The sequence below is a fragment of the Giraffa tippelskirchi genome, chromosome 13 (genome assembly GCF_054371585.1).
Source record: "Giraffa tippelskirchi isolate mGirTip1 chromosome 13, T2T-mGirTip1v1.2.pri, whole genome shotgun sequence".
NCBI classification, from domain to species: Eukaryota; Metazoa; Chordata; class Mammalia; order Artiodactyla; family Giraffidae; genus Giraffa; species Giraffa tippelskirchi.
In genome coordinates this window covers 55,266,745-55,290,463 of record NC_137287.1, presented here as the reverse complement: position 1 = coordinate 55,290,463, position 23,719 = coordinate 55,266,745, and the positions used below count along the sequence as shown (strand labels likewise).

Below are 23,719 nucleotides of genomic sequence, written 5' to 3'. Positions count from 1 at the left end.
AGTGGACTCTCCATCAGCCTGTAGGTTCCTTGGTCTCCCTATCACGTTCCCCGCTCTCTCCTTTCCAGTTCTCTTATTTTGGCCTCTGTGACACCATCCTATAAAGCAGCAACATTTTGTATGACGTCAATTTGCAAACATTTACAGCTGAGCACCTATGCCCATGTTCTTCCACAAAGGATAACACACAGCTCTGCATGCCCAGGGACCTCAATCCTGAATGCCTTCGTAACAATGAGGAAAACAGAAAAGAGGGGGAAAACTTTGCTGTTCTTCTCTGACAAGTTTTGGTGCTGGAAGCTCACTTCATATTCACTGTCCATGTCAAATACTCTCTCTTTTTCTAAAGACCTATCTTACTTATTGCCACCTTCCCCATAGGCCCTTGCTTCCTTTTCCTTCATTTCCTCCCTGTACCCTACGCCTCTCTCATCATCCATTCCCTCTTTCCTCTTATTTCTCGACCTTCCTTTGGTTGCAGAGTATCTTGAAACAGAACTAGTAATTTTTTCTTTTGTCATGTGCCACGTGGAATCTTAGTTCCCTGACCAGGAATCAAATCTCCACCCCTGCCCCTGACAGTCTTAACGTTTGGACCTCCAAGAAGTCCAGAAACCAATACTTTAGCTCCTTAAACTGCTCCTTAAACTGGATTCTCAATTTAATCTGTGGCTGACACCTGATAAGATACACAATTTCCCTGCCCTTCTCGTCCCTCACTACACATCTGACAGGTGGTCTGGGGTTTTTTTGGCCTGTTAGAATATTCCCATTTTAAGTCAATGTTCTGTCAAATAACCTTTCTATAAAATACAGTTCTTACCTTCTACTTGTCCATTTAATGTATTTTTTCCACTTTGACTTCCAGATAAATGATCCACAAACTTCTGTGGAAGGCTCTCAGAGATACTCTGTTAAAATGAATATTGAGTTGCATGAAGATTTCCTAGTGCCTTTTTAAGAAAATACCCTACTTTAAAAAACTGCCTACATTTAACCCAGTTAAGACAAGTTTTGCCAAGATCTCACAGCTGCTAAATGACAGAACCAGGATGCTGACTTCATACACTGCTGACTCACCAGGCAGCGGCTGCCAGCATCGAAGACATCAGGCCCTTCTCATCTCCTTCCATAGCTGTCACCTTCAAACAGGGCATCGTTACTCTATGCTACTTCAAGTACGGCTGCCATAAAGGTACTCTGCCCTGCTCCTTAAGTTTAGTCACTCAGTCGTGTCCGACTCTTTGTGGACCCCATGGACTGTAGCCCGCCTGGCTCCTCCATCCATGGGATTTTCCAGGCAAGAGTACTGGAGTGGGTTGCCATTTCCTTCTCCAGAGGATCTTCCTGACCCAGGGATTGAACCTGGGTCTAACACATTGTAGGCAGATGCTTTACCGCCTGAGCCACCAGGGAAGTCCCCCTGCTACCTACACAATCCAAAATGGTTTGTACTTATTAAAACATCGCTAAAGCAAACTGCTGTTATTATAACCCCACATATTTGTTACTATTCCCCATGTTTTTGCTTCTCTTGAAATGTTTCTTCCAGATTAACCTGACAATCCAAACATAGTAACACTTTCAAGTTTCAAGCACTATCTTGTGGTAAAAAACTACAATTCAAAATGTTTCTCTCTGACCCTCTCTAGCAGTTTTACACATGCATATGTACCAAAGAAACATACATTTGGTTGCGAAATTGGGATTGACAGATACACCCTACACACTATCGTGTATAAAATCGATAACCAATAAGGACCTACTGTATAGCACAAGGAACGCTACTCAATATTCTGTAATGGCCCATATGGGAAAAGAATTTAAAAATGAGGTGATACACACACACACACGTAACAAAGAAACATTTTGCCATAGACTGACCTGAAATAATGTTTCAGTTTGCAGATAAATGCAACTTCAGAATCAAAGGGATTCCTTATGACCTCTAAGCCTTGGTTTCTGTACTACACTGATTTCATTAGGTGAATCTTGCAAATGAACAAAAGTGTACTATGTGGTAGTATTTAGCACAGAATTATTTTACTCAATATTGGTTAAAAGTAAGAAAAAAGTTTTGAGGGGGAAATGCAAAGGTGAGAAAGTCACAGCATCTCCCGCTTTTATGTTCTTACATCACTTGGGGCTTACATTTCAAAATAATAATAGAAGACAGTACCTCAGAATCCCAAGGTGATTCTAATCTTCCTCTTCTCCCAATTTTACAGCTGACATATCTGTAAAATGCAGTCACAGATACATTAATGAGAACATTCACTACTATGAATTTTAAAGACACATATAAGTCTATCTCTCTCCACAAATTTTTCAATAAAATAAAGTAGTGGAAAAGGATTTCAGAGGGTTGAAGCATTTTCAGGAAGAAAAAGTTGGTAGTAATTAGCGATGTAGTAATTTGTGAAACACCCTTACCTGGCCATCTTTTGTGAAGATGTTGAAGCTGAAGCCCGCGCGCACAGCGGCTTCGAGGACGTGGGGCGGCGGGGGGCGCTGAGGAAGTGGCGGCGACCCCCGCGCGCGCGGGAAGCCACCGAAACCGACCTGCCCACAGCCACGGAGTGGAACCACAGGTACACACGCCATCCCGCTCGCGGTTGTGCAGCCCCAGAGCAGCAGCCCCGGGAGGCGCCGGCCCGCCCCCGCCCTCACGGCGCCCAGCCTCAGGCAGCCTTCCCTCGGCCGTGCGGGGCAGCTCCCGGGCCGGCTCCACGGCCTTCTCGCAGAACACCGCTCACGCGCTGGGCGGAGAGCTTAGGGCGGGCCTCTGCGGGGGTCGGCGGCGCAAGGGAGGTGTGAGAGGAGAGCACAGGCCGGCGCCTCGGGGACGGGGGTTGTGTGGGCGGCGAGCCGGGCGGGCGCTTGGGGGGCGGGGGTCATTTGAACGGCGAGCAAGTGTCGGCGGCGCGCAGGGGTCCTGTGAGCGGCGAGCACAGGCCGGCGCCTTGGGGGCGGAGGTCATGTGAGCGGCGAGCACAGGCCGGCGCCTGCAACCCCCGCCCCCCAAGCTGCGGCCTGTGCTCGCCGCTCACACGACCCCTGCGCGCCGCCGAGCCCCGCAGAGGCCCGGCCTAAGCTCTCCGCCCGGCGCGTGAGCGGTGTTCTGCGAGAAGGCCGTAGAGCCGGCCCGGGAGCTGCCCCGCACGGCGGAGGGAAGGCTGCCTGAGGCTGGGCGCCGTGAGGGCGGGGGCGGGGGCGAGGGCGGCGTGTGAGCGGCGAGCCGGGCCAGCGGGGAGCGGGGAGCGCGGGGCGGGGAGCGCGGGGCGGGGAGCGCGGGGCGGGGGGCGGGGTGCGTGTGAGCCGGGAGCTATGCAGCTTCGCCTAACTTCACCATGCAGAAATCAGGAAATAAGAAAGATGTGGGAGTAGTTGATGGCAATAACCCAAGGATTTTACTTAAAATGTGAGAAAATCTAAGGCTGTGGAGATAGGAACTTTCCCCCTCGCTTGACGTGGACTAAGGTAAGGTCATTTAAATAAGAAGGCACAGCCAATAACTTTCCAAGCAGAACTGGAGTCGGCCTGGGTGATTCTCAGTTCAGTTCAGTCGCTCAGTCGTGTCCGACTCTTTGCGACCCCATGAATTGCAGCACGCCAGGCCTCTCTGTCCATCACCAACTCCCGGAGTCTACCCAAACCCATGTCCATCGAGTCGGTGATGCCATCCAACCATCTCATCCTCTGTCCCCTTCTCCTCCCGCCCCCAATCCTACCCAGCATTAGGGTCTTTTCCAATGAGTCAACCCTTCGCATGAGGTGGCCAAAGTATTGGAGTTTCAGCTTCAACATCAGACCTTCCAGTGAACACCCAGGATTGATCTCTTTTAGATTCTAGATATCAGTTAAACTGAGAAATACTCCAATTCCACTGATTCCCTTGATTCACTGGGAACAAGAAATAAAAAATGCTGTGACATTATTTAAAAAAACAAGACAAAGCCAAAGAAGAGAAGGACCAAGAGATAGTATACCCAGGGTAAATAAAAGTACATTTTTGTCAGGATGAGAAAACAGAAGGGTTTGGGGGGAAGGACATGTAAGAGGAGATGAGTTAGAGATTTCATCTTAATGGTGAATATTTTTGTCTTTAAATATGTGTTTAACTTTTTCTCCTTCTGAGAGGGTACTACACTGTTTGTTTCCAGCCAGAAACTGTCTTTGATCCAATTGGATTTAGAGCTAGTTGGTTCAAAATTAGTATCTGGGGATTTAGAAAATATTCTGTTTGCTTGAATGTCTTCTCTTAAGTATGTAAATGAATTGCTCTACTATGAGCCTAAATTGCTCTTGGCAAAATTCTCTTTATGTGTTTAACTGGCCAAGGTGTAATTTGTTTCATTTATGAACACAGTAAGATTTATCAATGAGTTAAGAGACATTGAAAAAGCTGATTTATTCTGATAATGATGTTAAGATTTCTTTGGTTTTGTGTGTGCGAAGACTCCATTAGTTTAATAAAATTTAATTGAAATTGCTCATGAATACACCATTAAAACTTGAACACATCTGTGCAAGCATAACTGTTTTAGACTGTTTAGGTCGTAAAAAAATACCATACACAGGGAGGTTCAAACTTCAGGCATTTATCTCTAACATCTCTGGAGGAGGCTGGGATATCCAAGATCAAGGTGCTGGCAGATTCAGTTCTTGGTGAGAGCCTTCTTCCTGGCTTCCTGGCTTGCAGAAAGCCACCTTTTTGTTGTGTGTACACATGGTGGGAAGGAACGAAGGGAGAGAGAGAGAGGGAGAGAATGATGGAGAGAGAAGTTTTTGGTTTCTTCTCATAAAACACTCATCCCATTATGGGGGCCTCACATCATGATCTCATCTAAACCCTCGCACGTACCTCCCCCAAGCCCCACCTCATAATGTAGCAGAGAACAAACCTGACTCCATATTGGAGCTATTGCTTTAGCTCTAACCTTTGTGCTCTGTTTCCTGTGCTTACTCCTGCTGGCTCTGCACCCTGGAAAGGAATGCCACCTACAGCCTGAAATACACATCATAGCTCCTTTTCAGGGCTCTGGCTCCCAGGCTGGACTATTAAAGATATAACAATTTTCATTCATATAGAGATAATTTTTCTCTTTTGGAGATTTATAGGAATATGGTGATGAGACCTAGAGTGGACAAGACCAAAGGATCTCACATTCCCTCTGGGGTCTGGTCAGCACCAACAAGTTTGCGACAACCAGCCACATCCCCTACCCTTTCAGTATAAAAGAAGCCTGAATTCTAACTCGGGTAAGATGGTTCTTTGGGACACCTGTCATGTGGTGAGCAGTGTGAGCTTGGACTCGGTAATGATATCATCATATTAGGGATTAGGGTTTCAACACATAAATTTTAACAGATAAACACTGAACTGAACTGAACATAAATTTGGGGGAACACAAACATTCAGTCCATACAGTAACCATCCAGGTAAGATGCTCCTGATCACTACCTTCTCTGTCCTTCCCAAATCAACCACTACCCTGACTTCTGACCCCCCACAGTAGTTTTGTGTTTTGAACTTTTTATAGTTAGAATTATATAGTATATTTGCTTTTGCATGTGTGAGAGTCATTCATGTTGTTATGTGTAATAGCAGCTTATTCATTTCTATTGCTGCATAGTATTCCATTGCATGAATACACAACTATTTATTCATGTTAGTTTTTCAACTTTTGATGACCTGAAAATACAAATATTTTGGTACACATAACTAGGGTTGGGATTGCTGTTTCCCAGCATTTGCATACATTCAACTTTAACAGATTTCATCAAATGATTTTATAAAGCGGTTGTAGCAATTTACACTCCTACCAACAATGTGTGAGAGTCAGCCATGTTTAAAGTATTTATCCCACAGAAATTGGCAACTTCTACAAATCACACTTTCCTAGTGAGCCAGTTGTTAATTAGTTACCAGTACACCACTGCCAATACCCACTGTCACAGAAACTTCGTATGTTTTTCAATTCTTGGTATTAGCAGTCTTTTTCTCCCCTCAAAAGAAATAATAAAAAATATTTTAGTTCTGAATTTTAATTGAATGTATTTTAACTCTAATATAAGACATTAGACATAGTAAATCAACTATTATCTGATAATTTTTTTAAAAGATCAGATGTACAAGCAGATATCTTTTACTTTCTATACACATATCAGTTCAGTCGCGCCGTCGTGTCCGACTCTTTGCAACCCCCTGAATTGCAGCACGCCAGGCCTCTCTGTCCATTACCAACTCCCGGAGTCTACCCAAACCCATGTCCATCGAGTTAGTGATGCCATCCAACCATCTCATCCTCTGTCGTCCTCTTCTCCTCCTGCCCCCAATCCTACCCAGCATTAGGGTCTTTTCCAATGAGTCAACTCTTCCAATGAGGTTGCCAAAGTATTGGAGTTTCAGCTTCAACATCAGTCCTTCCAATGAACACCCAGGATTGATCTCTTTTAGGATGGATTGATTGGATCTCCTTGCAGTCCAAGGGACTCTCAAAAGAGTCTTCTCCAACACCACAGTTCAAAAGCATCAATTCTGTGGCGCTCACCTTTCCTCACTGTCCAACTCTCACATCCATACATGACTACTGGAAAAACCGTAGCCTTGACTAGACGAAATTTTGTTGGCAAAGAAATGTCTCTGCTTTTAAATATGCTATCTAGGTTGGCCATAACCTTCCTTCCAAGGAGCAAGCATCTTTTAATTGTGTTAGTTTCTGCCGAACATCAGCATGAATCAGCCACAGGACAGAGGGCTTTTTTGTTTTTAAAGATGGCAGCCATCCTGGTCAAAGCCTCTTGTTCCCTGCTTTTCCTACTCTCAGATGCTGTTTTCCTAAGTAGACTAGCTTCCCTGTTAGCTCAGTTGGTAAAGACTCCATCTGCAACGCAGGAGACCCTGGTTCGATTCCTGGGTCAGGAAGATCCACTGGAGAAGGGATTGGCTACCCACTCCAGTATTCTTGGGATTCCTTGGTGCTCAGCTGGTAAAGAATCTGCCTGTATTGCGAGAGACCTAGGTTCTATCTCTGGGTTGGGAAGATCCCCTGGAGAAGGGAAAGGCTACCCACTCCAATATTCTGGCCTAGAGATTTCCATGGACTGTATAGTCCATGGCATAGCAAAGAGTCAGACACGACTGAGTAACTATCACTTTCACTTTTCATGCTTTTCATAAGTGGCTTTTATTGTATTGAGGAAATTTCTATTTTATTGAATTTTTTTATCTTGAATGGGTTTTGAATTTTGTCAAATGTTTTTTATGCAGAGTCTTACTTTTAATTCTTACTTAAATGTTGGTAGAATTGAGCTTTGAATCCATTTGGTCCTAAGCTTTTAACTTTGGAGAGGGTTTTTTTTTTTTTTTAATTAATATTTGAATCTCCTTATTTGTTACTGGAGTGTTGAGTTTTTCTATTTTTTCTTGTTTTAGTCATGACAGGGTGTATGTTTCTCAGAATTTTTCTATTTCTTCTAGGTTTTCCAATTTGTAATTGTTCATCAATAATAATGGTCCCTTATGATTATGCTTCTTTACTTCTAAGGTATCTGTTGTAAAGTCGCTTTTCTTTCTGTGTTTATTTCAGTTTCCTCTCTTTCCTTCTTACCTTAGGTAAGGGTTTATTGATATTGTTTTTTCTTTCGAAAAATGCACTTCCAGTTCTTGCACATGTACACTGGGCATTCTGGCATGCGGGCAATGTGTTTAGAGGTGTTGCTTAGGAACGATCATTCTGGGATGAAAGATTCCAAACCGTTAAGCTTCCCAGCTGGGAGGTTGTGGCGGGACGGCTCTGGCTTAACTGTAGTGCTCCTGTTGGGTTTAGGGGACTGTGAAGAGCCGAGGGGGAGGTGAGGTGTGTTTGGAGCCTGTAGACTCTGCGATGAAGAAGATTTGGGGCGACAGGAGTAAGAAGGGCGTGCCGCCCTTCGGCCCCTCTGTCAGCGCGGGGAGAGACAGCAGTCAACATAGAACCAACTTCCACCCTGGGTACCACATCCGAGACAAGGACCTCGGAAAGATCCACAAAGCTGCCAGCGTAGGCAACATAGCCAAAGTGGAGAAGGTTCTGTTTTTCAGAAAGAATGGCCTGAACGACATGGACAAGCTGAAAAGGTAAGTGGGGAGGAAGGGCCTGGTAGGGGTCCCTCCTGTGAGTTTCCCCTCCAAGCCTCGCAGACACCTTTGTGGGATCCAGTGCCCCACAGACTTGATAGGTTGCAAAAGCCTTAGCTGGTTTTGGACCCGCTTATAATTCCCCTTATAGAACACTTTACTGGTCATTTTAAAGTTATTCAACTGAATGTCAGTAATCACAGAACAGAAATAAAACTTGAATAACATCTTTTTTTCTTCTTCTTCCTCCTCCTCCTTTTCATTTGTTATTATGCATGCGTTAACATGATGTACTCATGAGCAAGAACTCTCAAGTTCTATACCCCTCAGGAAATCTGGAATTCCCTGGCTCTCACATTGTTTTTCTCATGTGATTTATGAAAACTCTTCTTCCCGTGGATCGTCCATTGTGGATATTGGCAGTGGACAGATTTTTGATGTTGTCGGCATCTTATTTTTAATGTACACATTTTTATACCATAATGTTATATATTACAGAAAACTGCATATTGAGAAAAATAATCCCCATGACAGGTCAACTTCTCGGTTAAAAATTCTTCAGATACAATTCAATATCCGTTTTATATCGGTGTACACTTGTGTGTATATGTTCCTTGCTGAAGGACCTTAGAAGACAGCTTTGAAGTAGGAAGCTGACTGTGTCCTTGAATAGGAAGACATTTTCTTAGGATACATGGTCTTTCCATATTTAAACCAAATAAACATATCGTGGTTTTAAAGACTTTGGGTTACACGTGCTGTCTTTAATTGTGATGAAATTGAAAGTTTTGTATAGTAGACAAAGATTTTCCCTTTTAGATATCAAAGTTTGCTTGATGACGTTTTCCATTAGAAAAGATAAATTATGTGTAGATGGTGGAGAAATAACCTGGTAACTATTTAGAGAAAAGTAACTAGATTTTTATCTCACCAAAAAGTTTCAAATGGAGTATAGATCAAAAATTTTAAATATACAGGGTGAGAAAAGTATCAGAAGAAAACTGAAATTCCTATTTATACATTTTTTGTGTGCTGACAAAGACATCTTTTTTCTTGTTCTACTGTTTATTAACCTTTATATTTCATTAATTGGATGGTAATTGCTTTACCATGTTGTGTTGGTTTCTGCTGTACATCATAAATCAGTTGTAAGTATACATATATCCCACCCCAGAGACATTTCTAAGTATGATTTCAAAGGCAAGAATTCTGGAGTTTCCTGGGTTTTGGCACCAAAAGAAAAAAAAATCTGAAAGTTGAATTAGGAACCCCCCAAATTTAAAAATCTCTGTAGATCAAGCTGTCTGTAGGGAAGTCGGATGAGCAGACAGGGCTTGTCTTTCTGGCACTAATAGGAATGTGGCACAGATAAAAATAATTTGTCACTTTCAGTTTATTTTAGAATTTTTTGTGAGGATTGGTATCCTGTGACAACTTGCAGCCTTTTCAGAAGTCAAGGGAATCTTGGGAATTTCCTGGCAGTCCAGTGGTTAAGACTCACTGCTCTGGGCCCATGCTCTGGGCCCAGGGTTCAATCTCTGGTGAGGGAACTAAAATCCTGCAAGCTACAAGGATATATTGTACAACATGGGGAGTATGGCTAATATTTTATAGTCACTGTAGATGCAGTATAACCTTTAACAATTGTGGATCGCTGTGTTGTGCACCTTTATTATATAATAATACATAACATACATCATCTCTAAAGCAAACTTAGACGAAAACACCTCATGATAATTAGAACAACAGGAAAAATGAGAAACGAACAAAGAAAAATGCTACAATTTGTAGTTGTAAAGACTGTGAATTATAAATTATATTCCAATGTCAGAGACGTTAAAATGTGAGAAAATGAGCCTATTAGAATCATCGAAGTACAATGTTGTCTCTAATCCTCAAAACATATCTGCAAAGGAGGTGTAATAGCCTTTGACTTCATTCAGATGTTGTCCTTGTAAGACCGTAGTAATAGTAGTAAGTATGATAATATAATCTAACAATTACTAGCTGTTATCTGTGCGAGGAACGGTTCTAAACCCTGTGCATGGATCTCATTTAGCATCGCAGCAGTGAGATAACTACTATTCTCTCCCCATTTTGTTGATGAGGAAATTGAGGCACAAAGAAGCTGAGTGACAGCTAATAAGTGACAGAGTGAAAGTCAAATTCAAAGCCAAGTTGAGCTGAATCTCAAGGTCTTGCGCATTCTATTGAAGTATTTTGTTCTTTCATTACTGTGTAAGAGGAGCTAAAGCTAATATATGCTGCTCTTTCTCCAGAAGAAAACAAAATATTTGTTTTAGAGGGATAGGAGTACCATGCTATTGAGTGTTTTCAGTCACATGAACAGTTGTTTGTTTTGAAACAGTTACACTACAGTTTCCTAAAAACTGCTCTTGCTTTCGTAGGACTGCCCTCCACTTGGCCTGTGCCAATGGCCATTCAGCGGTGGTAGCTCTCCTCCTGGAGAAAAAATGCCTGCTTAACCTCTGTGATAAGGAAAACAAGACAGCGCTGATGAAGGTATGGGGCAGCGAACCATGTCCACGTGAGATGGGTGTGATTTAGCTACTGAGACTAAAAGTGAATTTATCTCATTGAAATATAGCAAACTGGTGAAGCTTGTGGACTGTTTACTTTGAATTCCTAGAATTTACACTCTGTTTCTTGGCACAACACTGACAGGCCGTAGAATGCCAAGAGGAGGAATGTGCGACTCTTCTGCTGGAGCATGGTGCCGACCCAAATGTCATGGACATCTACGGCAACACCGCTCTGCACTATGCTGTCTTTTGCGAGAATGAATCACTCGCAGCAAAGCTGCTTTCCTACGACGCCAATATAGAAGCCAGGAACGAGGTATAACTCAACTAACTTTATTTACCAAATGTTTGTGAAGCATTTTTTTAATCTACAAGTGTTTTATTTGCAACAGTATGTAAATAGGTAAACTGAATAGTGTCCATGAGGCCCTGTTACCATGGAAACAGTTCTAAACCCGAGTCAGGGGTGAAAAAAGTCCATGCCCCAGACTGGGCAGAGCTCTGTCTGCCAGCCACCCTTCTACCCCAGAAGGAATGTTTGTCCCATTAAAACATGCGTGGGAGTGGGTGGTAGGCTCCGAGCCCACAGCAAATGAAGGCCTGTGGGGAGTGAAGTGATGTGGGGACTGGTACAGGGGCTCAGGGATTGTGCGCCGCTGCGGGTGGGCAGAGGAGGTAGGAGACCCAGTGCCCAGCAGGGGGAGCTGGGAGAGTGCAAGTGGGCCTGGGAGGCAGCAGGCCTGGAGCCCTGAGCCCTCCAGGACCCCGGGTTCTGAGATCTGGCTAGGCAGGTCAGGTCATGTTTGACACCCAGCAAGGGCGTACGCTTGTGCTGGTGACCACTTGGTTCGCCAGGTACACCTCGGGGTCTTCCACGCTCAGCCCCAGGGAGCTGCTCGGTGGGGTTGCAGCTGTGCCTGGGGAGCTGCCCCTCCTGCTCTTTCTTCAGGAAGCAGGTGAAGTCCGGCCCCCGCAGCCCCGCCAGGAACTCCCTCCACTCTCACAGGTGGGCTCAGTTTTCTGTGTTTGGAAGCTCCAGTCTTCCCTGAGTGAAAGTATTTTGAAGGAACCAAATTGTCTAAGATTTCACTTTAAATCATGATATTTCTCAAGCATTAGAGAGTAAAACGTTCCTTTATGTGTTTATGGCCGGTATTTGTGATACCACTGCACTTGTTAAAGGTAAAACATTTTCCAAATATTTTCCCCCACTTAAGTTTTTTTTTGTAATCAGTCTAAAATAACACAGTAAAGCAAAATTTGCCTCAGTAGACGTTGTCTTACAATTCAAATATAACGAAAGCATTTTACAACATAATAGAAATCTTGCTGCTGTTCACAAATCCCCATGTCATGAAAAATGATTTATATAAACGCGGTTTCTCTCTCATTGCCCAAGTCTTTAGAGGGTGAAAGGAAAGGAAAAGGAGCGAGCAAGTGAAAAGAGCAAGTCAAGCTGGAATTTTGGCAGTTGGGAAATGCCAAGAAGAGGATTTATTTATTTTAATATTTACTTATTTGGCTGTGCTGGGCTTAGTTTCAGCATGTAGGATCTCATTTCCTGACCAGGGGTTGAACCCAGGCCCTGTTTACTGGGAGCACTGAGACCCAGCCACGGGACCACCTCAGAAGTCCTGAGATTTTGGTTTGTGCTTTTTATTCCCTTCAGTTTATATATTTCTGTGAGGTGCTTTTCAGTTTTCAGGGATAATAGTTATTTTGAAAAAGAATGTGAGTGAATTGTAAACTTACCTATGTGCCAGTTTTAAGAAGACTCTGAGCAAAACAGAGTGGCAGTGAACAGGTGGTGAATAAGTGGGAATTAAGAGAGAAGAACAAATAATTAACTGATATATTATCCTGTTCTGGTGGAACCATTGACTTAGATGAGAGTCTAGACTCTGCTCTCCCATCTAGAATGTCTTGATGGGAAGGAAGTAAGGGGTTTATAAATAATGAGATCAGGTTGCTTTTTGGGTTTACTAGTCCCTGTGCTACCACTGTTTACCCAGGAAAATTTAAAAAATTGCAGTTTTGATGACTCTTACCTCTTACACTTTTCTTTTTTATTCAAAACCTCATGTAAGAGAAGGAATTGGCCGTGTGAGTAAGAGATGAGACTGGAGTGGTTGCTGCACTAAGTCTCAGCTATATTCTGTTGGTGAACCACAATTATTTGGAAAAACTTATTTAAAAAATTTACAAGCCTAGGCTGTTCCCTGAAGATTTTGACTGAGTAAATCCAGGAACGCTTGGACGTGTGTGTTTAGAACTATTCCCGTGAGATTCTGATGCAATCCTTGATGACTATGCAGTGAACACATGTAATTTCTAAATGCACCCTTCACAAAAGAAAGTAGTCTCTAGAAGCATTGGAGTTTGATCAGTGCTAGCTACTTCCATCAGCTTCCCCCTTTCCAACAATATTAGTCTGACTTTTTCGCTGCCCCTGTGTTTGAGACATTAAAAGGAGTATCCTTGGCGGTATCTATGGACTTGAACGATAACTCTTCCTTACAACCACTCATCATTCAGTGACACTCTGAGAGTCTTTAGAGATTTACTCATGGCGAAGTCACTTCGTCTGTAGAGTCTGACCCTTTAAGGATTTTGTACCTTCTCTTATCATCCAGGTCATTAGCTCAACAGATGTTTGTTACCAACAGGGTTTTCCTGTCTGCAGTCATAGTAACGCATGAGCCATTTTTGGTGTCAGCTGCAGGACAGACTCTTGCAGTGTGTCTGTTGGAATTGCTGATCCCTGGCATAAGCAGATGAGAGCTTTAAAACCCATGAAGTTCGTACAGAGGGGAATTGTTTTAAGCATTTATTTTCAGCGGGCTTAGGAATTCATTATCCATTTGATTAACAGTCTAGAAGAATTCTAGAGATAGACTGTAGTTTCAACAGGCAGTGGAAACATTCTTAACTGTGAATTATGAATCTTTTTAAAAGAATTTATGTTTACTTGAATTATGAGTCTTAATAGCCATATTTATTACATATTGGGACCCACTTATTTTGTGAAACATATGATACTAAAGAAAGGAAAGGGTTCACATACAAATATTTGCTTTACACCCACCTGTTTGGAAACAGCAAACCTAAAACCAAAAGTGGGCCATAGACCAAACATGGCCCTTGGATATGTTTAGTTTACCTACACACATTGGGAGAAGGCAATGGCACCCCACTCCAGTACTCTTGCCTGGAAAATCCCATGGACGGAGGAGCCTGGTAGGCTACAGTCCATGGGGTCGCTAAGAGTTGGTCACGACTGGGAGACTTCACTTTCACTTTTCCCTTTCATGCACTGGAGAAGGAAATGGCAACCCACTCCAGTATTCTTGCCTGGAGAATCCTAGGGACGGCGGAGCCTGGTGAGCTGCCGCCTATGGGGTCGCGCAGAGTCGGACACGACTGAAGCGACTTAGCAGCAGCAGCAGCACACAGATTGAGTCAATATTTCAAATTTAGGAGGCTCATGCAGAAGTCTGCAGTTCAGCCTTCTCCAGGGACCAAATCTGGACCCCCTTGAGCCCATCCTACTGTTTGGTCTGCGTGCAGAGGCCACTGTTTCTGTATGGGACATGTGTTTTCAGGGTTACCGGTGTCACCTGGCTTTTTCACTTACTCAGGTCATCAGCTTTCTGTCCATAAGCATTTGAATTTCCAATTTTCAATTGATAGTTTATTTTGATAAATTTTTGAAGGTTTTAAAGTCTAATCTGTAATTGATTTCATATTTTAAAAAATCTCTTAAGAACGGGATTGAATTTTTCAAATTAGAATTTTTAAGTTGATTGTGGCGGTTTCGCACTGAATAATTCTCACAAACACACAAGATTATAAGAGACAGCACAGGGAGAGCTCGTGGAAGAGCAATTCCCTGAGAAAATGTTGAGTGTGTATTTATTATTAATTTTATGTTGCAATCTTTAACTAAGAGCAGTAAAGTAAGACAGACACCAGAACTCTAGGATTTTCGAAGCTTCCTCCTGGTGGTCTGGAGGTAATCATATGAAGAGTCATCAAGAAGGGTCTTTGAAGATAAAGTGGGGAGGGCGCTCATTCTGCATGCAGTTAGCATCTAGCTAATGCTGACCTGTCAGCCAGAACATCTAACTTCAGGAAGGGCAGTGGAAAGAGCAAGCAAGGAAGAGAGAATGAGTAAGATTAAATTCCAGAAGACATTTCTGAGAAAGCAGTAAAACAGGGTTCCCACAGTTGATTTTTTGAAAAAAAAAAAAAAGTTTCTCTTTGCATCTTCGTGTAGAGAAGAATATTCCCACTGGAATGTCTGTAAACCTTTTGAGTTTACTCATGGTCATCCTTGGATAGGTTATGCATGCTACAGATAGTATTATATGTTTCTGCCTCAGCATTGTTCCTAAAACACGCAGTTGATTCAGTAGCTAAGTGATACCCGCTCCCCCTGCATGGGGAGCTTGACTCTTAGCCACTGGACCACCAGGGAAGGCCCAGAGGAGGAGCATATATTAAAGAGAAAGAAGGTGCACAGGGCGATGAGGAGGAGGGGGCTCTCTTTCATTTACTTTCTGACACTTATTTTTAAGTTCAGAGAATCTATTGCACGATTTTAATTTCAGTTTCGAAATAGGTTAACTGTGTACATTAGAAATGGTATTCCCTGTTTTACAGGATGACCTGACACCACTGTTACTTGGGATACATGAAAGGAGAGGGCAAATGGTGGAGTTTTTAGTAAAGGAAGAAGCAAATATACATGCGGTTGATAAGATGAAAAGGTACCATTGTTCTTTTTCTTTTTAAAACTCTTAATGCGGTTCTAGGATGCTAATATCTAGATTAAATGAATGAGAGGATTGATTTGTGATCAACACATCATCACTTAGGTAGAAAATCAATTATTCTGACTGGGAATCATGAACGATATATAGCAGGAATATATATATAGCAAGATTCATATTCCTTTATAATATTGACTGATGTCATATGCAACCTGTTTTTTGTTTGTTTGGTAGATCTTGTAATAGCTGAGGGATTTCAAATTAGTTTTATTAGCTTTATGAAATATGGATTCTGCTTTTTAGTTTACCTCATGACAGTATCAGGTTTCTTAATTCTTTTAAAAGAATTCTTTAACCTCTAAAAAGATGCATAGTAAACTAAAAGACTTGATTTTGTCTTTTGGATAACTCTTTGCTTTAAATTACTTTGTTTGAAGAATGCTGATGTTATTAGGTTGCAAAAAAGTCAGATACAACATAGCGACTAAATAACAACAGCCACAAAAACGTCATTATTACTCACTGTCACCAGATCCTGTGGGCTCATCAGTTTTTCTCCTTTCTCATTTTAGTACATTTTGATATTTTCATTTTTAATGCAGGTAGAAGGAAGAAAGCTTTGATTGGATAAACAGTTCCTTTAACAAAGACAAGTCAGAGGTGGACGATACAGATGAAAATGATGGGCTTTAGATTAAACTAGGTTCAATTCCTAGGTTTCCTATCGATTAGGGTTATTTATCATCAGCAAATAAGTTTCCTGATATGAAAGGCAAATAGTAATGCATCTTTCAAAGGTGCCTGTGTGTAAGAAAGATTTTATATATAGTATTTCATTTTTAGTGCCTAGCGCATGCTTGTCCACATCATTAACTGCCACCATGACTATTTTTATTCCCATTATTATCAATATTCTTGATTTAAGCCTGCAAGTAGCCTCTCCTTAACCCAACCTCTAGCTGACTTTGAAGCCGAATCTATCAGACGAAGGAGGAAATGGGGAATTCATCCCTTAAATAGTCATCTGCCTCAGATAAGTGACCTCAGCATCGTTTCTTGTCCATCAAGGACTTTATTATTGTTTTTAAAAAACATTTATTTATTTATTTTTTATTTGGCTGCATAGGGTCCTAGCTGTGGGAATTCTTAATTGCAGTATATGGGATCAAGTTCCCTGACCAGGGATGGAACCTAGGCCCCCTGCATTGGGAGCCTAGAGTCTTATCCACTGGACCACCAGAGAAGTCCCCATCAGGGACTTTTGAAATAGTAAGTGCTGCTACCTGGCATCCCAATGGGACAGGAGACTTCTTTTCCATCCCTTCATTTTAGCCTTGGAGGTAATTTACAAAGATGAACACTTGAGCCTGTAAATGGTCAGTTCTTCATGAAAGGGCAAGGCGTTCACTTGGTAAAGCATATCAAATTAACTGTTTAAGTAAGTTAACTCAACTTCCTGAGGCTGAAGTCATCTCTCTGTTGTTTTAGAACAGCCCTCATGCTTGCTGTCAAGTCTGAATCACCAAATGTCGTCAGACTTCTTCTTCAGCAAGGTGTTGACATCTTTTCTCAAGATGATTTTGGACGGACTGCAGAAGACTATGCTGCTGTTAGTGGTTTTACTATGTAAGTGTTCACATTAAAATGCCAGTTCTCACTAAACTGCAGCCAAAAATAATTTTAACTGTTACTTGCTACGTGACCAGTGAGAGTTCCGGTTTGGTGCAGGCAGTTTGGAGAATGGTGGTGAGATGTTCCCCCTCAAGAGCTGAAAGCCAAGCAAAGGCCAATTAGTTACTCTTGGCTGTGGGCTTGGGGTGCTTTATCTCAGGACATGCAGACCTTGATCCTTAGAAAGCTTGACATTAGCCATTTCATTCCAAGTGTGACCTTTTGGTATGGTGTACGAACAGTGTCACAGTTGTGATATTTCTAACTAGTTCGTTGGGTCTTGAAATATTTAGTTGAGCAGAAAATCCTGTGTTTTCCCTTGAGGACTTGCCTCTCTATACAGTTCCACTTGAATTTTCCAAGAACCTGGTGGATTCCCTAAGATCAACGAGACAGTCCTCTTCCACAGGTCATTTGGAGAAAATAGTTCTTTCTCGTCATTCTGTTGCTTGCATTGATTCTACTGCTGCAGCACTGCTGCTACAGCTGGCCTTGACGGGGTCTGCTTGACAGCTGGATCTGGACTCTGGATGTGGCTCTATAAAGACCTTTAATAAAATCACTTTAAAAGGAAAAAAAAACAGAAGCTCATCCTGCAGTGGGCTCATGATTGACCTCTGCTCCCAGGCTACCCCTGTGGGTCCAGGTTCCCCAGCCTTTAAGGTGATGCACACGTCGACTTCAGAGTGAGAGCTCCTTTGTTGTCATACGTATGCTTGTCGCTCAGTCACTGTTGCAAAGCACCAGCACCCAGTTCGGGCAGCTGGGCCTCCTAGCTTCCCTCCTCACTCAGAGACCTTGTGTGGAGCCCACATGAAAGCCTAGATCTTCCCGATGAGGTGCCGTTAAGGCTCTTATTTATCTTTTCTGCTAGCAGATGTCAGTGGGGACCATTTTAGGCTGTCAGAGAGGATCAAAAGCTCCTGCAGGGATTGAGCAGACTTCCCTTTCTCCTTTGTATCTAGACTTGAAGCTCAAGGCAGCTTTCTGTCCTGCAGGGGCACCTTTTCTTAGGTCACAGGTTCCCTGTCATCCTTTCCAGAGTAGCGGGTGCCAACTTTCCTGAGATTCCCTAATTATGCTTGGCCCCTCATGGCATCTGTTTCCCGTAGTAATGAAAATCTTCCAACGGATTCCTATCTGCCTCCACCTTAAATGTTTTCAGAATCTGCCCCATAAGGAACCCATTCAGCAGAAATCCTTAAATCTCAAGTAAGATAGTTAGAATTCAGAGAGGTAAGCCCTGTATAGAACTTGCCAGTGTCCACTGTAAGAGTAGGGATATGTCTTCCACGTGAATTGGAGAGGAACATGGAGATTAAACATCATTGTCAGAAAGATCTGCTGGTTCAGAGTTTGAGTAGTTAGAGAAGGAAGAGTAGTGGTCCAGGCCAGGTCTTGATTGGGATTAGTTTTCTGCTCTTGGTGTAATTAGCTGCAATAATGGGGGATCATTATGTTCTCTAATGTAGTGAATTCATATGTTATAAATAAATTTAGGTACACATTATATAAGAGCTGAGATTCCCTAAGTTACAAACCACAAAGAACAGCTAATCACCACAATTAATAACAGTTTCATGCAACACTTGAATGTTAAACGTATGAAAAAGCACACATTGGGATTTACTTGGAATTCCAAAGCACTTACAGCAATAAAGTTGCAGATGAAATTATTCCACTCTTTGACTATTTCTGCAAGCATTTTGGCAGTATATTATCTCATTAAATCCTATTAATCCTCTTGTGAAATAAGGTAGTAATATCCCAGTTGTGTAGAGGAAGACTTTGAACTGTAGAGAAACAACTCCTCCAGGAACAAAGAACAGTTGGTTATAGAGCTAGGATTTGCAAGCTCAAGAGATTTTTCGTATGCCAAGCTAAATCTAGCTAATATTTGGAGCTGTACTGCCCTGAGTTCAGGACGACTTCATCTTCTTTTTCTTTCTCCTTTCAGTTCAGTTCAGTCTCTCAGTCGTGTTCAACTCTTTGGGAGCCCATGAACCACAGCACACCAGGCCTCCCTGTCTGTCACCAACTCCAAGAGTTTATCCAAACTCATGTCCATTGAATCAGTGATGCCATTCAACCATCTTATCCTCTGTCGTCCCCTTCTCCTCCTGGCTTCAATCTTTCCCAACATCAGGGTCTTTTCTAATGAGTCTGCTCTTCGCATCGGGTGGCCAAAATATTGGAGTACCAGCTTCAACATCAGTCCTTCCAATGAACACCCAGGACTGATCTCCTTTAGGATGGACTGGTTGGATCTCCTTGCAGTCCAAGGGAGTCTCAGGAATCTTCTCCAACACCACAGTTCAATTCTTCTGCACTCAACTTTCTTTTTAGTCCAACTCTCACATCCATACATGACCACTGGAAAAACCATAACCTTGACTAGACAGACCTTTCTTGACAAAGTAATGTCTCTGCTTTTTAATATGCTAAGTTGGTCGTAGCTTTCCTTCCAAGGAGTAAGCGTCTTTTAATTTCTTGGCTGCAATCACCATCTGCAGTGATTTTGGAGCCCAAAAAAACAAAGTCAGTCACTGTTTCCACTGTTTCCCCATCTATTTCCCATGAAGTGATGGGACCGGACGCCATGATCTTAGTTTTCTGAATGTTGAGCTTTAAGCCAACTTTTTCATTCTCCTCTTTCACTTTCAAGAGGCTCTTTAGTTCTTCTTCACTTTCTGCCATAAGGGTGGTGTCATCTGCATATCTGAGGTTATTGATATTTCTCCTGGCAATCTTGATTCTAGCTTGTGCTTCATCCAGCCCAACATTTCTCATAATGTACTCTGCATATAAGTTAAATAAGCAGGGTGACAATATACCTTTACTTTCTCCTTTACTACATGCTAAATAAAAGTTTATAGAACTTAGAAACTTGAAATGTATGGGACAATTGAAGTTTTGATATTATTGCTGACATTGCCTGAAATGATCTAAGAATTTGGTAGTTGTTTTTCATATCAGTGCTAAAATATTATTTATCACCTTTTTAATACATAGCTTTTGCCAACTGATTTCTCAATATAAAGAAAAGAGACCTAAAACTTCTCCTGAAAATAGCAACCCAGGTACGTCATCTGATACCGAACTGCTCTTGGTGATTCTACCCTAGATAAAGTAGGAATGAGGAAGTTTCAATAATGAAAGAACTATGAAAAAATTAGTATAAATTGCATGTGCATTTTATTTTTTAAACTAATTTCTTTATACTCTAGTATTCAGAATTCTTTAAGAAGTTAATTGTAGGTGATTTAACATCAAAGACATTATTGTCTGAAAAGAAATCCATCTATTAAATATGGCCCCTAAAGTTCTATATTAGATCTTTGTGTAAATCAGAAAAAAAATTTTAAGTGAGTATGATGTATATTTCCTCTATATTCATAGTATAGCAGATTGGACTTTTTATGAAAGTGAACTTTCATTTTTAGAAATGGTTTGCATTTTAGTGAATGAATAGTTAGTAGTTATTGTGCAGTGATCAGTCTCACTAAAATAGTTACCATCATTAAAACTGGGAACTTGAATAATCCCTTCCTGGTAGGATAAGAAATGATAAACAATAACTGCAAAGCTGAGCCAGTGTGCAGCATAGTAGTGAGAGATTATTTCTGAAAGATACATACCAATAGTACAGAAGGCAGAAAAGCAATGCCTGGCCGAGAACCAGTTATTTTGCCTATTGTTGTACCAAGCAGATCTAGATTACCAACTTCATTCCTTACAGATCTAGAGAGAGTGAGATAGGTTGACTTCATTAGGACCAGATATTTTCTTTTGTGTGTTGGACAATTGTCATGACAGTATAGTTTTGTTAAGAAAAAGATGTTCTCTTGCCATCAGTTAAAAGATGATCATAATAGTTATTCAAAAAGAACAACTTGGGACTCTGCAGTTTCTAAGAAAAGCACAAAAATACTTTGCATTAACACAAACAGCATTAGGTCCAGTGGATGTAGCATCTAGCACATTGTACAGGGTATCCAAGGATACCTTTAACTGAATAGACCTCTATCTAATCAAAGGGGGCTTCCCAGGTAGCTCAGTAGTAAAGAATCCACCCACCAATGCAGGAGATATGGTTTGATCCCTGTGTTGGGAAGAGCTCCTGGAGAAGGAAATGGCAACCCACTCCAGTACTCTTGCCTGGGAAATCCCATGGACAGAAGGGCCTGATGAGCTGTAGTCCATGGGGTCACAAGAGTCAGACACAACTTGGTGACTGAACAACAAAAACATCTATTAAAGAACTGTAGGTTGTTTTAATACACGAGTCAGAGGAGATACAGAGATGACAGTGTCTTGGTCTTCAATACGCTCAGAATAGAGTTTTCTCTGGTTAATTTCTGTATTTTTGTAAACAAAATTTTCAGAGAAAACATGCTTATTTTTTGTTCCTTTGTTCACTAAACAGATAACTTTCAAGTGTCTTTTGTGTACTAAGCGTTGTTCTGATGTCACAGGGTGCAAACATTTAAAAATCACTGCCCCTGCCCTCCAGGCTCAAGCTTGCAGTGCTCCTCTCCCCGTGGAGTCACTGCATGCAAGTCATCCCTCCAGCATCAGATCATGACGACCCCTGGGAAATGTCGTCCAACGGCACCAGAGTCCGTGGCTCCCTCCATCCTTCCCTCCCTCCCCTTGTTCATCAGCTTAGGATGTGATGATGTATGCCTTCCAAGCTGAAAATGCATGATTTCTATAAACATTTGCCATATAATGGGGAAGATTGATATAATGATATCCCTCACTAGTACACAGCCCTCTTTGGACCATCCTGCTCTGTGTGATGGAAGGAGATAGTCTTAAGAGATTCTCTTTAAACATGCTAGTGTGTGTGTGTATGTGTGTGTATATGTGTGTATATATATATATATATATATATATATGGAACGTTTTTTAAAAGTTCAGCTTCTGTGTACCCTACTTCATGCTCACCACTACAGGTCTAGTCCCCATTCTCACCACTGAGTTGAGCCCCTTTACCCGTTTGCCCTCCCCCACCTGCCTTTCAAGAGATTATCCTTTCTAAACCTGGAATCACTACATCTTTCATACTTCTCTTGCCTTGGGAAAGAGGGCCAGGAAGAGAAGACTTTTGTTTCCGATGTTTTACCATGCTCTGAAGTTCAGTGCCTGTAGACCAAGCTTCCCTGTGATAGGGCGTTTTCATTGTGAACTGAAGAGCCAGAGAAGTTGTGTTATGTCCCAGCAAGACACCTGTAGGCTCTGTTCACTGCTCCAGGGAGTGGAAGTCCAGAAAGACTCTGCTGTTTAAGTGTGCTATTGTCAGCTTATAGTACTGATTCTATTAATGGTATAGTATCATTTTTTGTCAGTCTTCTGGAGTCTGGTTAGGATTATGGTCATTGTAAACAGCAGTTCTTTCTTTGTTTTTTTGTTTTGCATTTGATGACTATAAAGGGGAGGAGTGGTTCTTAGGCATTAGTGGCCTATGAGTATAGTACAACCACTGTTCCCTTCCTGTAGTGTGGCCTCCAGGTGCGGTTGGAAAGGAATACTTTTAAACAAAGCATCCGTCTTGAGGTTTTAATATTCTGTATGTTTCTCCCGTTGATTTAAAATGTATCTTGCTTTTTTCTTTAATAGTGGATGAGAGTTCTGAAGAGGACTCTTTAAGGAGGTAGGATTTTATGAATGTTTTAAATTATATGTTTAACTAACGGAACATGGAGAAGAGAAACTAATGTTTGTTGAGTTTTCTACTCTGGGTTAGACACTGCATTATGTGCTTAACATTTGTGACCACATAGAGTCATCACAGCAGCTTTGTAAAGTAGCTGTGTCCTACATTTACTTAATTAGGCAACTGTGGTTTCAGGAGGTTAGTGAATTGATCCTGGTTAAAATGAGTTGACCTGTGATTTGACAATTGGCCTTCCTGGCTCCCATGTCCACTCCCATGGCCCTCAGCAGAGACTGAGAAGTGCCCATGGAGCATATAAGTTAAAGATATAAATTAGTTCTTTGATTTGTGTCCATTTTAATTTTCGACATTGTGGGAAAACTCCCTGTGCTCCCTCGTAGAGTAAAGGAGAGAAGTGGTGCCATCTCAGTAAGTGGTGTCCCTGCTGACGGACCAAGATTCCCATTTTGGATGGACTCAGATTTGTCTCTGAACCTTGAAGAGACAATGGAGAAGGAAAAGCCTATTCTTCCACTTTGTTTTAAGTCTTAGGTTTATTCCAGTTAGGGCAAACAAGAATTATTTCATCCATCAATTGGATTTTCAGATCAGCTATTAGAACTTCTGGGGAAAACAAATTATATTTAGGCTCTACTGATATATTGGCTGTCACTCTCTGTTATGGAAACTAAGAACGAGTGTTAACTAGATATTTCATAGGTTGGGAGAGATGCAAGCAGAAATAGGTAACGAAAAACTTTTTTGGAGACTTCCCTGGGGGTGCAGTGGTTAAGACGGTTAGTAAGACATCTTCCAATATAGGCAGTGTGGATTCGATACTCGGTCAGGGAAGCTAAGATCTCACATGACTCAGGTTCAGACAGCCAAAACATAAAATAGAAGCACCATTGGAACTAATTCAGTAAAGACTTTAAAAGTGGTCCACATCAAG

At 41.9% G+C, this 23,719-nt stretch overlaps 2 protein-coding genes across 9 annotated transcripts in view; one reads left to right on the top strand and one right to left on the bottom strand.

The window, feature by feature from the left end:
• The window catches only part of LOC145530947 (ankyrin repeat domain-containing protein 26-like), a 39,602-nt gene extending 37,367 nt beyond the window's left edge, over positions 1-2,235 (bottom strand). Inside the window, 3 exon segments of the mRNA XM_081552281.1 lie at positions 824-911; positions 2,180-2,202; positions 2,205-2,235. Coding sequence (XP_081408407.1) covers positions 824-911; positions 2,180-2,202; positions 2,205-2,235 — 142 coding nt within the window.
• A 5,515-nt stretch (positions 2,236-7,750) lies between these two features.
• Positions 7,751-23,719, top strand: part of LOC145532133 (ankyrin repeat domain-containing protein 26-like) — a 77,618-nt gene continuing 61,649 nt past the window's right edge. For all 8 annotated transcript variants that reach the window (XM_081556557.1, XM_081556555.1, XM_081556553.1 and 5 more), the window contains exons 1-7: positions 7,751-8,122; positions 10,531-10,645; positions 10,808-10,981; positions 15,328-15,434; positions 16,926-17,063; positions 20,121-20,188; positions 22,731-22,764. In XM_081556557.1, coding sequence (XP_081412683.1) covers positions 7,890-8,122; positions 10,531-10,645; positions 10,808-10,981; positions 15,328-15,434; positions 16,926-17,063; positions 20,121-20,188; positions 22,731-22,764 — 869 coding nt within the window. In that variant the 5' untranslated portion in view covers positions 7,751-7,889. The remainder of the gene's footprint in view (positions 8,123-10,530; positions 10,646-10,807; positions 10,982-15,327; positions 15,435-16,925; positions 17,064-20,120; positions 20,189-22,730; positions 22,765-23,719) is intronic.